The sequence below is a fragment of the Aethalodelphis obliquidens genome, unplaced genomic scaffold (genome assembly GCF_003676395.1).
Source record: "Aethalodelphis obliquidens isolate GAN/ISIS:26980383/991018 unplaced genomic scaffold, ASM367639v1 scaffold105, whole genome shotgun sequence".
NCBI classification, from domain to species: domain Eukaryota; kingdom Metazoa; phylum Chordata; class Mammalia; order Artiodactyla; family Delphinidae; genus Aethalodelphis; species Aethalodelphis obliquidens.
The window spans coordinates 41,548-55,858 of record NW_020838049.1 but is presented as its reverse complement, the minus strand read 5'-3'; the positions used below and the strand labels follow the sequence as shown (position 1 = coordinate 55,858).

Below are 14,311 nucleotides of genomic sequence, written 5' to 3'. Positions count from 1 at the left end.
ATCGAATATGTTTTAAAACATACAAAAGCTATCCTTTGTATAGAAATTACGTAGTTCAGGAGCAGTGTGGACCTGCCTGTCTAGATGTTTCGCTATAGCGTCCATTCAAAGAAGTTAAAATTCTTCTTATAAAATATGCTACATTATTCACAAGCAAGGGTAAGGAACCAAATTTTGTATTGTGCTAGAGGCTACTTTTATATACTTCTGATTACAAGAATACTTAACAGTACCCTCAGCTGTACTGTGTATTAGTAATTCAGTTTTAACCTTTAAACATGAAATCTGAAGGATGATCAAGGTGAAACTCATACAAAATCCTAATATAAATGATCAATCTCTAATTAGTAGAATTATGTCATCTTGTTAGGTTCTGATAGGTGAATAAAGCCAGGTCTGTTGTTATAAACTAGATCACGTTGGAATTTCTTAAGTCTGCCTGCGCCAGCAGAGGCCACTGAAATTCAGTATAAGTATTTTTCCCTTTAAAAGTTTTGATCATTGATGGGGTTAGGATATTTTCTTTGGAACATATCAAAGGACATTTTTTTGGCAGATGTTGATGAATGCGCAACTGGAAATGGGAACCTTTGCAGAAATGGCCAATGCATCAATACGGTGGGGTCCTTCCAGTGTCAGTGCAATGAAGGCTACGAGGTGGCTCCAGATGGAAGAACCTGTGTGGGTGAGTGCTGCTTCAGAAACACCCTCCAAAGGTCATCCCAGAGGCCACTCCAGGAATCACGCAGTCTCTATCACAATCCTTCCTTCAGAAGCCTGGAGGAAAAAGATCAGAGTAGAAGTACACTAATCCTGCCTGAATGTGTGTATGGTATATATACCACTCTTCCCCTTTATCTTTTAAAATTAAGTGTTTGTAATTACAGAAACAGTTACAACGTTCAATGTAACTGTTAAATTGTTCTATAAACAACTGTAATTCCCTTTCTTTTATTCTTTTTCTTCAACAGAGCTTTGTGGTAAGCTCTTATACAGTCCTTTGGGTGTCCTCAAAGATCTTCATACCCATTGACTTTTCACGTGCTATGCTTTCCTGGAAAGTAGATCAAATAAAATATGGTTGTTAAATACACTGCACACTTCTGAAAGCTAATAAAGCTGATTTTTACTGGGCTGTTAGTTTTTCTCCAGGGTAGAGTTTGTGGACTTTAGATTTATGTATTTCTTAGATTTTATTCCAGTTTCTTTCAGTTTTAGTTGCTTGATGGAAATCATGCCAGTGGGAACCTCTTTCTTCTTTTTCCCTTTGCTTTGCAGATATCAACGAATGTCTCCTAGAACCTGGAAAATGTGCACCAGGCACCTGTCAGAACTTGGATGGCTCCTACAGATGTATCTGTCCACCTGGATACAGTCTCCAGAACGACAAGTGTGAAGGTAGGAGGGCTATCAATATTTGGAAATTAGCAGTATTGGTTACTGCATTGACATTATCCAGTTTTTGAGATGGTGTGATGGTGTCTTCATTTTGGAATACTTTATCAGAAACAAATCCAAGGGTAGGGTGTGACTTATGGGCTCAAAATTAGATGGTGAGACAGGAACATCAATTCTCACGCTAATCTCTGATGAAGCTATTTTGCTCTGTGTATATGGGTGGTCACATAACCCTGACACCTTCCCAATGTACTTTTATGCAGCTGGTAGAAAGTTCTGGATTACATGTTTTTAAGTGCCAATGGGTTGCAACTAAACATAGCTTCCTGATGCCAGTTAAAATCTTTAAGTGACCACAGTCAAGGTTGGAGGAATGTGGCTATATAATTTGTCTATGTTATTTTGACTTGTAGAATGGTAGAAATGTGTAACTACAAATAAATTCTCAGCAAATTTTATAGTATCGTATTCCTCAATACGTACGTATATCATTGCATTAAATGCAGGACGTTAATTGCCAGAACTTCATCAATGAATGGGGTGGAAAGGACTTTTAAGAAGTCACCTAGTCCATGCTCCCACCTTTAAACAAGTCTGCATCTAATCCATAATGAGTAAGAACTGTCCACTTTTAATAGCATCAATGACAAATGTTTATTATATATCTAATTTAACTCTCAGTCAAGAGATAATATTCTAAATGAAAACACTTTATCAAAATTAGACCTAAATGCAAATTATTAAGTGTTATTTTACTTCTACTAGAGATCAGCTTTATTCACTCCATGATTAATGCAAAATTACCCTAAAATGAACAGAATGAAAATGTATAGAAAGGAAAACGACTTCCAGAATAGTTCATAAATGTGTTCATTCTAAATCTTTGTCCCTACCCTTATGAAGCTGGCACCTACAGTTTGATTTCTACCGTAACAACAACAAAAACAAAAAGGAGACGTCCAAGCATTTTTACAAAAGTTGACTTCTAAGCAAAGGCTGGATGTCGGGGTGGAGGGAGTGTAGGAATGGAGCAATTGAATCAGCAGCAGCAGTTCAGGTAATAAGCCACAGGAAACATGATGCAACTATAAATGCAACATAAGAACATGAAATGATGAAGAAGCTAGTTTTGCCCTGTACAGGAAGATACTTGGCACTGCACATTTCTAGAAAATCTATTGTGTGGTATTTACAAAATTAAGTCAAGATAACAAAGTTAATATCCTAACTTCCCTTTCGTTGGACCTCGTGGGAATAAAGCTGTGTAACGCGAATACATTTTGGTGCGGGTAGAACTCGTTGCACAAACCTGAAAATAAAGAGTCGCAAGATACAAGGGATATCTGTTTCGTTGAAAAAAATTTTCCATAAAAATAGCATGGCTCAGAATCAAGACTTACCTCTTTTTCACTACAAATTCCTGCTGGAAGTCAGGGGAAAAGATGGGTACGTCTCTTGGAAAGAGTGGTCATACTTTTTCCACAAGTAGGGTCATCATGTACTTTACTGACCAAACCAAGACAGTTTTGAGGAGGGCACTATTAATAACAAGTCCAGGTCAACAGGCATAAACTAGTACTCTCCCAGGCAAACTAGAACATACTCAAGCCACTGAAACTTCCCTGCAAACCATCCTTAATTACCCCTTTACAGTAGATCAGGTATATTAATATGCTAAAGGAAACATGTCACAATTATGTGTGTCAAATTCCTATCATCTATATGATAAAAGAAAAACTATAGTCTATACACAGAAGATATTTTTGTGTCTTCAGACAAATTAAACTGCAAATGAGAGATAGGAGCCTCATCTCTTGTGATATCTTTAGTTTGTATTGCATAGGATTATTTTCATGAGTACTGGTGTCCTTGTAAAAGTCATAGTTTTAGGATATTGTAGCATGGGATATTGGGGAAAGCACTGTGGACAGACGGGTGGAGGGGAACAAATTTGGTTCAAAGGCCTACATCTCTCACGGGGTAACTCATTGGCAACACAATTAAAATTTCAGAGCGTCTGCTTACTGTGTAGTGAAGTCAGACTCTAGAGTTTCTTGCTTCTTTCCTAGTTTAGGGTGGTATGAAATTACTCCAACTTTTCTAATTATCCAAGAAATTCAGTCTGGGTAAAACAAGTTTCTCACTGCATCCCTAAGAAGGCACTTGCAGAGTCCATTTTTACAGTAAGAACCATCAAAACTAGTTTTTTAAAAGTCATCACAGGGACTTCCCTGGCGGTCCAGTGGTTAAAACTTCACCTTCCAATGCAGCGGGTGCAGGTTCGATCCCTGGTCAGGGAGCTAAGATCCCAACATCCTCGTGGCCAGAAAACCAAAACGTAAAACAGAAGCAGTATTGAAACAAATTCAGTAAAGACTTTAAAAAAATGGTCCACATCAAAAAAATCTTTAAAAAAAAAAATAAAAAATAAATAAAGTCATCACAGCCTAGAAGTCCACTCACAGCATCATGATACAGGAAAAATCTTCATTGTTAGAAGAGTTTTGAAACTCAGTTACACTTTGTACTTTTACATTGTGCATTTAGTATCCGATGGTGTCTCCATCGTGTTTTGACCTTGTTTGACACATGTACTTCTTTTAGATATTGATGAATGTGTTGAAGAACCAGAAATTTGTGCCTTGGGCACGTGCAGCAACACTGAAGGCAGCTTCAAATGTCTGTGTCCAGACGGGTTTTCCTTGTCCTCCACTGGAAGAAGGTGCCAAGGTAAGTGCTTTTGACTTTTGGCTTTAGACTTTCATTACTCTGTGTTTATTTGTTGTGGTTTTATTTTTTAAACATGGCGAAGTTTTGATTCTTTGTGAAAGAGAAGATGGAGTGTTTTCATTCATCCAGACGTCTAATGATTACCATATGTCAGAAAGTTCATTTTTACTTTTAAGGTTAAAAACTCATCCATCAAATTATGGTTGCTTGTACAACAACTGTCCTGGCACTTTAAACCTGTCTCTCCCCCTGAGAACACAGATGCTCATAGGTCAGTCAGCAGGGGATCAGCCATGAGCCACTGAACGTGGCAAAGCCTGGGGCAAGTTCAGTTACAAGTTCTCTGCCTCTGAAAAGGTAACCTCTGTAAATATGGGCCAAAACCTAGACTTTCAGACAGAAAAGTGCAGGTTAACTCATGTGCTCCCGGGTTATAATGCCTATCTCTTACATCACAAGTTTTCTAAGAAAACAGAGAAATAAATGTGAACTGACCAGGATTCTTGCTGGCCCACAGTCTGTTTTCAGGAATGATACTTGTGAGCTTAAAAAAAACAAAAATCAAAAGGGGAGCCTGAACTTAAGCATAACACAGTTTATTATGTCTCAGCAAACTATTCAGATTTTACTAAACAATCAATTGTGTGTGTCTGTCTACTTATACAGACTAGTTTAGTGAATTCAGGACAAAAAAACACATGCAAACAGACATATCCTCCCCCCACCCCCGTCCCACCCCCTTCCGGTGGTTTTTTTGTTGTTTGTTGTTGTTATATTCTTTTGTTCAGTTTTTTTTCTCCTTGGTTGTTTTGTCTTGTCTTTTGCTTCCATATTACCAAGTAAGAGGCAATGAATATCATTTAAGATTCCAAATATTGGGCTTAGGGGTCTCAGCCTTGCCATTTATAGCCTAGGGCAAGTCATTTAATCTTTTGGAAGCTCAATTATCATATTTCTTATTTTTAAACAACAATAAGGATACCCGCCCAACCAGTCTTGTTGAATACGTGAAAAAGCTTTGTTCATTTCTGAGTCCTTCATAGGTTCTTGCTATTGTTGTTCAAACTGATCAACTTTTTACTTTTCAACGGGTCATTTGGTCACCTAATATTTAGGGGTGTGAAGGGGGAGAGTTGAGAATTCTCTGTTGGTTTGATCCTGTAGGTAGCTATCAGAGGCCCACGTGGATTTCTGGGTTATGGGTGGGATGGTGGTTGATTCAAGCAAATATTCTGTCTGTATGGTACAGACCAGCCAGATAAATTCTTACTCCTACTCCCTTGTCTTTGTGTGCCTTTGGCTTGGCCGGAGCTTGGAAAGAAAGCAGTGAGAAACCAGGTGTGAATCTGCCGATGTGGCAGGCCAGAGGAAATTCATAGGCTATTAATTCAATTTGCACTGGCCTGTCACAGAGCAAGCTAACGCTGCAGGAAGAATCAGCCCAGCTGTGAGCAGCCCTGCCACATGCTCAGCTCCAAGAGGCAGAGCCAGAATTGAGGAATGCAAGCAGGGAAAGTGACTTTCGTAGCTCTGATGAAATTTCAAAGGTCATTAAGGCTCTCTGCGGATAGACCTGTAAGCAGGCATCCTAGCAAGCCCACGTTAAAGGATGTGGGCATACACAACTCTCTTTCCTGATGCAAGGCACCTTTAATTAAAAAACAAAACCAATTCTAGAGGATCATCACAAGCAAATGTAAATCTCCCAAAGAGCACAGATATTGCTAGAGCCAGGGCATAAAGAGCTGGGTTTTTACTGTAAGATGACAAATTAGGAGTCAGGCTTCTGTTGTCCATAAAATGAGAAAATTCCACAGAACCACAGATAATGTTTTTGAAGGAACAAATGTGATATAGGACTCAGGTGAACAGACCCTGGCACCTAAAGGCCACAGATGTAAATGAGCTACTCCCACTTATGAAGTTCAGTGAAGGGAATTTGTCACTTAGGCTCACTCTAAACTTCATACCTAGATTTTTTTTCCCCCCCGGGGTGAGGTGATAGAGCGGTGTTGGGGAGCTGGGCTGGGGTATGGAATAGGGTCCGTAATGAAAGGAGAAGAGAATGAGAAAATTAACAGACCAATATTAGCACATGCATGTATCTAGGTTTAAAAGAAACATTACAAGCTGAAAGACAAAGGAGAGAATTGAGTTTTGATATAATTGTTGAGACATTTTTGTGAGTAGTCATTAAATTATATCTTAAGACCGTTGTGGGCATAAATAATAAAAACTGGACCAATAGGGCTTCCCTGGTGGCGCAGTGGTTGAGAGTCCGCCTGCCGATGCAGGGGACACGGGTTCGTGCCCCGGTCCGGGGGGATCCCACGTGCCGCGGAGCGGCTGGGCCCGTGAGCCATGGCCGCTGAGCCTGCGCGTCCAGAGCCTGTGCTCCACAGCAGGAGAGGCCACAACAGTGAGAGGCCCACGTACCGCAAAAAAAAAAAAAAAAAAAAAAAAAAAACTGGACCAATAAACACAAAACACTGTATGTGACGATGAACTTGAAGAACAAAGCACATCAAAAGGTGTCCTTCAAGAAACTACAATTTGTTAAATCTTGACACTTTTCAGCAAAGCAGCCATTTAAATAGCAGAGATGCTGCAGGATAAGGATAGGCTTTTATTGCTCTTCACCTTCAGAGGAGTAGTTTGCTGAAAGGTGCCTTTTAGGTCCCAGCCATAATGGATGTGAAAATGGAGTAGAAACTAGAGAGACAGTTTCTCTAAAAGAGTTGGTAGCCATGAAGAGTTCAACAAGTTCATTGGAGAGGTCAACAGAATTTGACTTATTGGAGCCTAGTAAATGTGGTTGACTGATATTTTTACTTTAATTCATAAAAATTTTTCTGCTATGATCTTTGGCAGCTCAGTTATTCTTACCTTGTCTCCTTTTCGTTGAAATAAAAGATGGTGAACTTGTCTTAACTGAAATCATAAATGGCTATAATAATATGCTACCTGGAATTGAAAACAGTGACAGGAGAGAGCAGACCTGGTCATACATAAAGAAAGGGGGATTGTGCAAAATGGATATGAAAGCATTTCCTTAAACCCTGCAGATTTTAGCCTCTGTGTAACTCAGAGGAGTTTGCAAAGCTCTGGAGGTCAAATTTGAGGGAAAACATACTCCAGGCTCTTGGATGAGCTCACTTTTTAGAGTCACCCAGTTTGCTCTATAAGAAATGGAAAAGTCAGTTACCAAAACTGTCAAGCAATTTTGGAGAATTCTGTAGGAACTAGATCCCAGCCTCGTGTTCCATGTTGGAGTTACCAAGAAATAACTGATATTAAAGAAATATATTCTTTGGAAGAACAATTATTCTCCTTCACATCCACCCATCTCCCCGTCCTCCTCTTTACCTTCCCTCTCTCTGTGGAGCTAAATAAGCTTCTGTGTGTGTGCAAGTGTGTACACACACGTGTGTCAAATCTGCAGAAAACCTCACATATATTTTGTAGACAGAAGCTGCGTGAGTAGCTGCTTCAGTGAAATACCATTGAGTTGTATTTTCGCCAGTCCACAAAGTTGCCACATCTTTATTTGCTCTATGCCTGGAATCTGGGGTTTTATTTTGGCTCCAGGGCTTAGGGGACACAGAATAAACAGCATCGTGTGATATCACAGTGAGTACTAGAGCTGGGAGGTCTACCTTAACTACCTTAACTTAGCGTGCTTGCTAAAATGTTACACCATCTCAACGTCTCCGTCCTGAAGTCACTGATGACGTCAGCATTGAAATGTGGCAGTGCTGGTTTTTATTATTCACATCAGGTTATTTTGGAACACTGGATAAAATGAGAAATAATAAGGTAAGAGCCACACAGATTTGTTCATCAGCTCTCACTACAGAAGTTACTTACTACTTCAAAGATCTCAGCTCAGTTACTATCATAATCACTTAAAAAGTGTGACTTTAGTAATGAGAAGAGATCACATTTAACAGGGTGGATTGTTTCTTATACAGTAATGACTTAGTAGGAAAGCAACTGAGGGGCCTCTTGAATTTGTGCTGCAGATTTGCGAATGAGCTACTGTTACGCGAAGTTTGAAGGAGGCAAGTGCTCGTCACCCAAATCCAGAAATCACTCCAAACAGGAATGCTGCTGTGCCTTGAAGGGAGAAGGCTGGGGAGATCCCTGTGAGCTGTGCCCCACTGAACCCGACGGTATGTCTACTATCTGCATTTCTCTTTGGCCATTCGAGGTACAGGCTATAAGACTGTAGACCTTCAAAACGTCAGGCAATTTAATTTTAAGTCCAACTAAAATGTTCACTAAAATGATTGTATCTCAGGAGCTAGGTAGTTGTTTTCTTCTGAACTGTGTTATGACTCAAAGCTGCCCAAGTAGCAGGTACACCAGCTCTGGGAGCCTTGTTATCTTCCTCTGGTTTCTGGGCTTGGCTTGTTCATCATGTTCCAATGTGTGCAGCTTCCACACCATACTTGGGGAGGAGCCTGTAGTTAATTGCCTTTGGCCCACCTATTAACGAGAGTTCATCTCCACCACAGAGGCCTTCCGCCAGATCTGTCCCTATGGAAGTGGAATCATTGTGGGACCCGATGATTCAGCGGTTGGTGAGTGGCTTGTGCTGCATTCTCAGCATTTCTTAACATTTTCAACCAGCCTCTTCTTTGTCCTTTCTCTAGCTGTTATTTCTCCACATTTATCTTGGAAAATGAAGCTTTTTTTTTTTGGTCTTTTCATTTAGATACCAATTGTATTATGGTATTGCATGTTAATATTGTAATACTAGAGATTTCATCGATTAGGCACTGAAATGATCATAATTTACCTTTGTGTTTCCAAAAATACATTGTCATTCACTATATTTTCCTCCTCTGCTTAAGATATGGATGAGTGCAAAGAACCTGATGTCTGTAAACACGGGCAGTGCATCAATACCGATGGCTCCTATCGCTGCGAGTGTCCCTTTGGCTACATTCTGGAAGGGAATGAATGTGTGGGTGAGTAATAAAGCGGTTTCTGTTACTGGGATTTTACAAATCAGAAATTAAGCTATTCAGCATTCACACTAGGAAGAATAAGTACCAAGATGGGACAGAAATAAGTTGTAGACACTTGTTCACGTATCATTCATCTAGCAATAGTAGCTGAGTCCCCACCATGCACCAGGCACTGTGCTAGGTTCTATGGCTACAGTAGTGAACCAAGCCAACATGGTCCTTCCTTGCGTGGACCCTACAGTCTGATGAGGACACGGAACACGTTTGAAGAGATAGTAGAAAGGACAGCATATATCATGAAATCCTTTGTGACATTTAAAGGTAAAAAATTGTTAATGGTCATAATCTTATTCTCTTAGTATGTAAAACACAAAATTTACCCAGATTTTGTTACAGTTAGTACTATGAAAGGCTGTGTACCCAGTGTACATTCCTCTTGTTTTAACCCCCTTGTTAAAATGTCAGAGAATGGTTCCTACGGCTGATCTTTGACCTCTTTTATCTAAGAGATCCAAAGCCATTCAATGTAACCTAAATTAATAATGGCATAAATGCCGAGGGTTTGTCTGTGTCCATTAAAAGATGTTCTTTCCATATAGGGAATCAGGGTAGGAGGTTTTAACTGCCTTTCTAAGCCTCAGAATGTAATATCATGCAGATGGATTAAAATATTTCTAAGTACCTTACAGCTCTAAAAACCAGTGATATTGTGATTTTTATGAACTTGAAAGAGATGTAATATTCTTGAGAGCGAAATGCAATTTCACAGCAGAACAAAAGCAAAGTTGTCAATGTTTTTTATTCAGTATCTTCAGTTAGTGCTACGATGAATGTGAGAAATAAGCATCCTCACCCAGGGCCTCTCTGCCATACCCTCCTGCCCTCACTTGCTGATTTCAGAACCTAACATGAGACATAGTCCTTGATAATAACCCACCACTCTTCTGTGCTCTAGACAGCTGAGACAGCAATGTTATTTCTCTGAAATGTTCCTTTCCCAAAGGAAGGCCCTATCCCCCAAGAGCTGTGTCAGAATAAGAACACTCAGTATTCTAGGTGGATGGGTTAGGAGACATACATATTTTTTGGACTTCCTTGGTAAGATTTGTTCTCTCTCCACAGTTGTTTAGAGAGATCATACCCTAAACACATTTTTTCTAGCCTTTCTTCTGCCTAATGTAAACCATCTGGTTTCAACAAAATCAACAAAATCTACTTGAATCTTGACTTTATCTTGTGTATTAATTTTGCTTAACCTCTGGTCTCTTATTTTGCGTATGTTTAGTCTTCTATTTTATATCTGGCAAAAATGCATCATGTTTAAGACTTCTTGGAGAATGATGTAATGTGAGGCCAAACTGGAGATGTATTTCTAGCTTTAAGTAAGCGAAAACTTTTGACTTGTGAGAGACGCCTTGTCTTAACCCTTTGAGTATCTATTCCCAGTAGATGTACTTCATAATGCAGGAGGCTGGGGACACTCATGGTGAAGAGCACTGTAAGGGCTAAGAAGCCCAGGTACCATAACTGTCACTGCCACTGCCACTTAGCAAGTCAAATTTCACAGCTATAAATCTGTGGTAATAAGACACATGCACTCCTTTCTCAAGGACAGAATGAGAATAAAACAAGATGTTAGAGATCAAAATATTCCGATAGAAAGAAAGGTATTCTCTGAGTCCAAGTCCATTTTTCTCCCAATGCATCATGTTTTGACTACACTTCTGATCACCTGCAGATACTGATGAGTGTTCGGTGGGCAATCCTTGCGGAAATGGAACCTGCAAGAATGTGATTGGAGGTTTTGAATGCACCTGTGAGGAGGGATTTGAGCCTGGTCCAATGATGACTTGTGAAGGTAAGCCTCTTAAACACAGAATAGTTGGTTACATGTTCTGATCACAGGGACAGTACTTGGTTGATTACAATTCTGAATATTAAATACCACTCAGGGTATATAAAATAAGGAAAATCTGGGCCTGGTGGGCCATGCTATCATTTCTTCTCTATGTGGCCCTCCTATCTGCAGAGAGTATCTGAAAAAGATGTAAGTGGTTCATGGCACAAGTTATGCCACATCTCATGGAGAGTTCTTGTTGGTGTCTCTACTACTAATATTTATTTTTTATTTTATTAAATTTATTTATTTTTGGCTGTGTTGGGTCTTCGTTGCTGCACACAGACTTTCCCTAGTTGCAGCGAGCGGGGGCTACTCTTTGTTGCGGTGCACAGGCTTCTCATTGCGGTTGCAGTGGCTTCTCTTTGTTGCCGAGCATGGGCTCTAAGCGTGCGGGCTTCAGTAGTTGTGGCACATGGGCTCAGTAGTTGTGGCTCGTAGGCTCAGTACTTATGGCTCACGGGCTCTAGAGCGCAGGCTCAGTAGCTGTGGTGCACAGGCTTAGTTGCTCCATGGCATGTGGGATCTTCCTGGACCAGGGCTCGAACCCGTGTCCCCTGTATTGGCAGGGGGAGTCTTAACCACTGTACCACCAGGGAAGTCCTCTACTACTAATATTTAGATACAACACCTGCCTTGTCTACTACCCTCTTTCTTATTTTCCATTCCCCCCCTGCAACCATTTTTCTTTGTATCCCGTGCACCCTTTCTTTTTCTTTTCTACTCATAGAAACATCTACACACTGAGATAACCACCAATATCCTTTAACCGTCTGGGAGCAATCACAGCAAAAGAGGCTGTCCATACTCTCTAAGCAACTGTCAGTATGCCTGGTAGGATATAAGGAAAGAAAGAGGGACGTAAGGAAAGGGAGGGAGTGTCTAGAATAGTGGTTCTCAAAGGGTGGTCCCTGGATCAGCCACATCAGCATCACCTGGGAACTTGCTAGAAATGCAGATTTTCAGGCCTCGTCCCAGACCTCCTGAATCAGAAACTCTAAGAGTGGGGCCTAGCAGCCCTCCAGGTAATTCTGATGCACTCTCAAGTTGAGAACCACTGGTTTAATAAAAGAATGAAGGGGAGGAGACAGTAAAGTGGGTATTAAAGTGAGCTCTTCATTAGAAATATGACCCATCAATACTCATAGTCAAAGTTGTTGGTGAATTTTTAAATCATGATCTAGGGTCTCACTGATATTCTCAGTCAGGATCATTGCCCTTAGGGAGAAACATGATAATCAAGATGGTCTGTTTTAACCCTGCTTTTCCAAAACGTATTCTGATGGTTCCAAACTATGCAATCTACAGAAACCACTTCTATCTATTAATCTATCATTATTATTATTCCTAGCTATTTAAGGCTAGAACTTGGGCATCGGTGTGAAATTATTCAGAACACCATTTTCTTGGGCATAAGAATCACTGTTACTTCACAGGAGCCTCTCTTATTTGGGGAAGGGGAGGTGGTTAATGATATTGGATGGGTTGCTTCTTTTCTGACTGACAGCAGTTGACTTGGCAGTTGTTTTGGCTGAATGGGGTGAAACTGATCCCCACTCCGTGTGCCTTTAGGGAGAGGCAACTGGTCAACTTGAGACTTCAAAGCCAGGATTTCAGAAAAGCTCCCTATATGTAGGGTGACCTGTAATTTCTCTTCCACCTAAATAGCAGTTAATAGTTATACCAGCACAATAGGCATAAACTGAGTTTGTACTGGAAGAAGCAAGGTGTATGATCACCCTACTTATACCAATTATAAAATAACCAACTCAATTTTATAATTCTTTGAACATCAGAGACTGCTTGGCCTATCCATGTTTATGACAATGAAGCATTACCACTTTTGCTAAAAGTATATTCCTTTTTTTGGTTGGTGCCTATGATCCATTATTCTCTTACTACATTCTGCCACAGATATAAACGAGTGTGCCCAGAATCCTCTGCTCTGTGCTTTCCGATGTGTGAACACTTACGGCTCATATGAATGCAAATGTCCCACTGGATATGTTCTGAGAGAAGACAGAAGAATGTGCAGAGGTGAGACACTCATGTTCAAGGTCATCTAAGCCAGGGAGCCCTAACTTTGTCTGTGATGGGAGGTGTCCCTCCAAAGCTTCCAATTAGGAGAGGAAGGCTGGGAATTGGGGAGCACTGCTGTAGTCCATGGATAATATTGGGGTTGTCATTGCTACCTTTTCTCCTAAATTGTAGCTTAAGGCTGAGTCGAAGGCTGCACTACAGTTCCCTTTTAGTTCACCATGCATTGCATGCCTGTGACATGCCAGCCATTCTGCAAGGTGTGAAGATATAAAGGAAAAAAAGACATTTCCCCACATGCAAGAAGCTCAATATGAAGAGGCTGAGACAGATATAATCATATCCCAGTATGATAAATGAGAACACAAAAGAAGGAATATGAATATTAAAAAATAATCCCCATCACTAAGGGATATTATAGTCCAAGAATGGGGTAACACATGGAATCTACTTTAAACAGTGCTTACTGAACACCTGCAATTTCCAAAGCACTGGACTAAGCTCTGTTATACAAAGATGGGTAAATCCTGGGGATCCTTGAAGAGCTCTGATTTGCTCCTCCCAAAGTCTTAAATGAGCAGATATCTGTTCTCCTCAAATGGCTTAAATAGATTTTTTCTTAAAGGTAGGAAAACTCCCTAAGTGAGAGCTCCATGTCACATGCAGGCTAAAGTCCAAATTTTTCAGCTCAGATTATATAACGGGGAAAGATAAAGAGAGGGAAATGCCATAGGACAGAAAGTAATGAATGAAGAAGAGCCACACTTCCAGAAAAAAAGGAAATGGAGGGAAGAACTGGTAGAGAAGAAGATATTTGTGGATGCTTGTATTTTCCTCAAAGTATAAAGACCAAAACTTTCATTATTATATTTCACAATGATTCTAATATTTTGATATTAAGATATAACCTATTATATTGTTATAAGTATTGTATAATGGAAGCTTTGGTTTATTATTATATCCGTATGATAATGCTGTTGTTATAATTATCATATTATGAAAGCCTTTTATAAGGCCTTTTTAGTTCAATTTGTCAAAGAGAATTGGAAATCACACTTCCTGCCTTTGAAGAATTTATCAGAGAGAAATTTCTGCATTAAGTTCAGAGGGGGTTAGAAGACTCCTTCCCATCTTAAGAGACCACTTCCCAACAGTGCAAAAGGAAGTAGGTTAATGCTGAAATAGTGTCAATGAAAATTAGTTACTGAATACCATTCTGTGTTTAAAAGGCAGGAAGTTAAGGCAGCTCCTTTTATGAATTTGTGGTTGTACATTC

The 14,311-nt window shown here is 40.0% G+C and overlaps 1 protein-coding gene across 1 annotated transcript in view; it reads left to right on the top strand.

Moving 5' to 3' along the window:
- The window catches only part of FBN1 (fibrillin 1), a 253,488-nt gene that overhangs the window by 204,826 nt on the left and 34,351 nt on the right, over positions 1-14,311 (top strand). The window contains exons 48-55 of the mRNA XM_027096594.1: positions 557-685; positions 1,279-1,398; positions 4,003-4,128; positions 8,151-8,300; positions 8,646-8,711; positions 8,985-9,101; positions 10,840-10,959; positions 12,913-13,035. Of these exons, the coding sequence (XP_026952395.1) occupies positions 557-685; positions 1,279-1,398; positions 4,003-4,128; positions 8,151-8,300; positions 8,646-8,711; positions 8,985-9,101; positions 10,840-10,959; positions 12,913-13,035 (951 nt within the window). The remainder of the gene's footprint in view (positions 1-556; positions 686-1,278; positions 1,399-4,002; positions 4,129-8,150; positions 8,301-8,645; positions 8,712-8,984; positions 9,102-10,839; positions 10,960-12,912; positions 13,036-14,311) is intronic.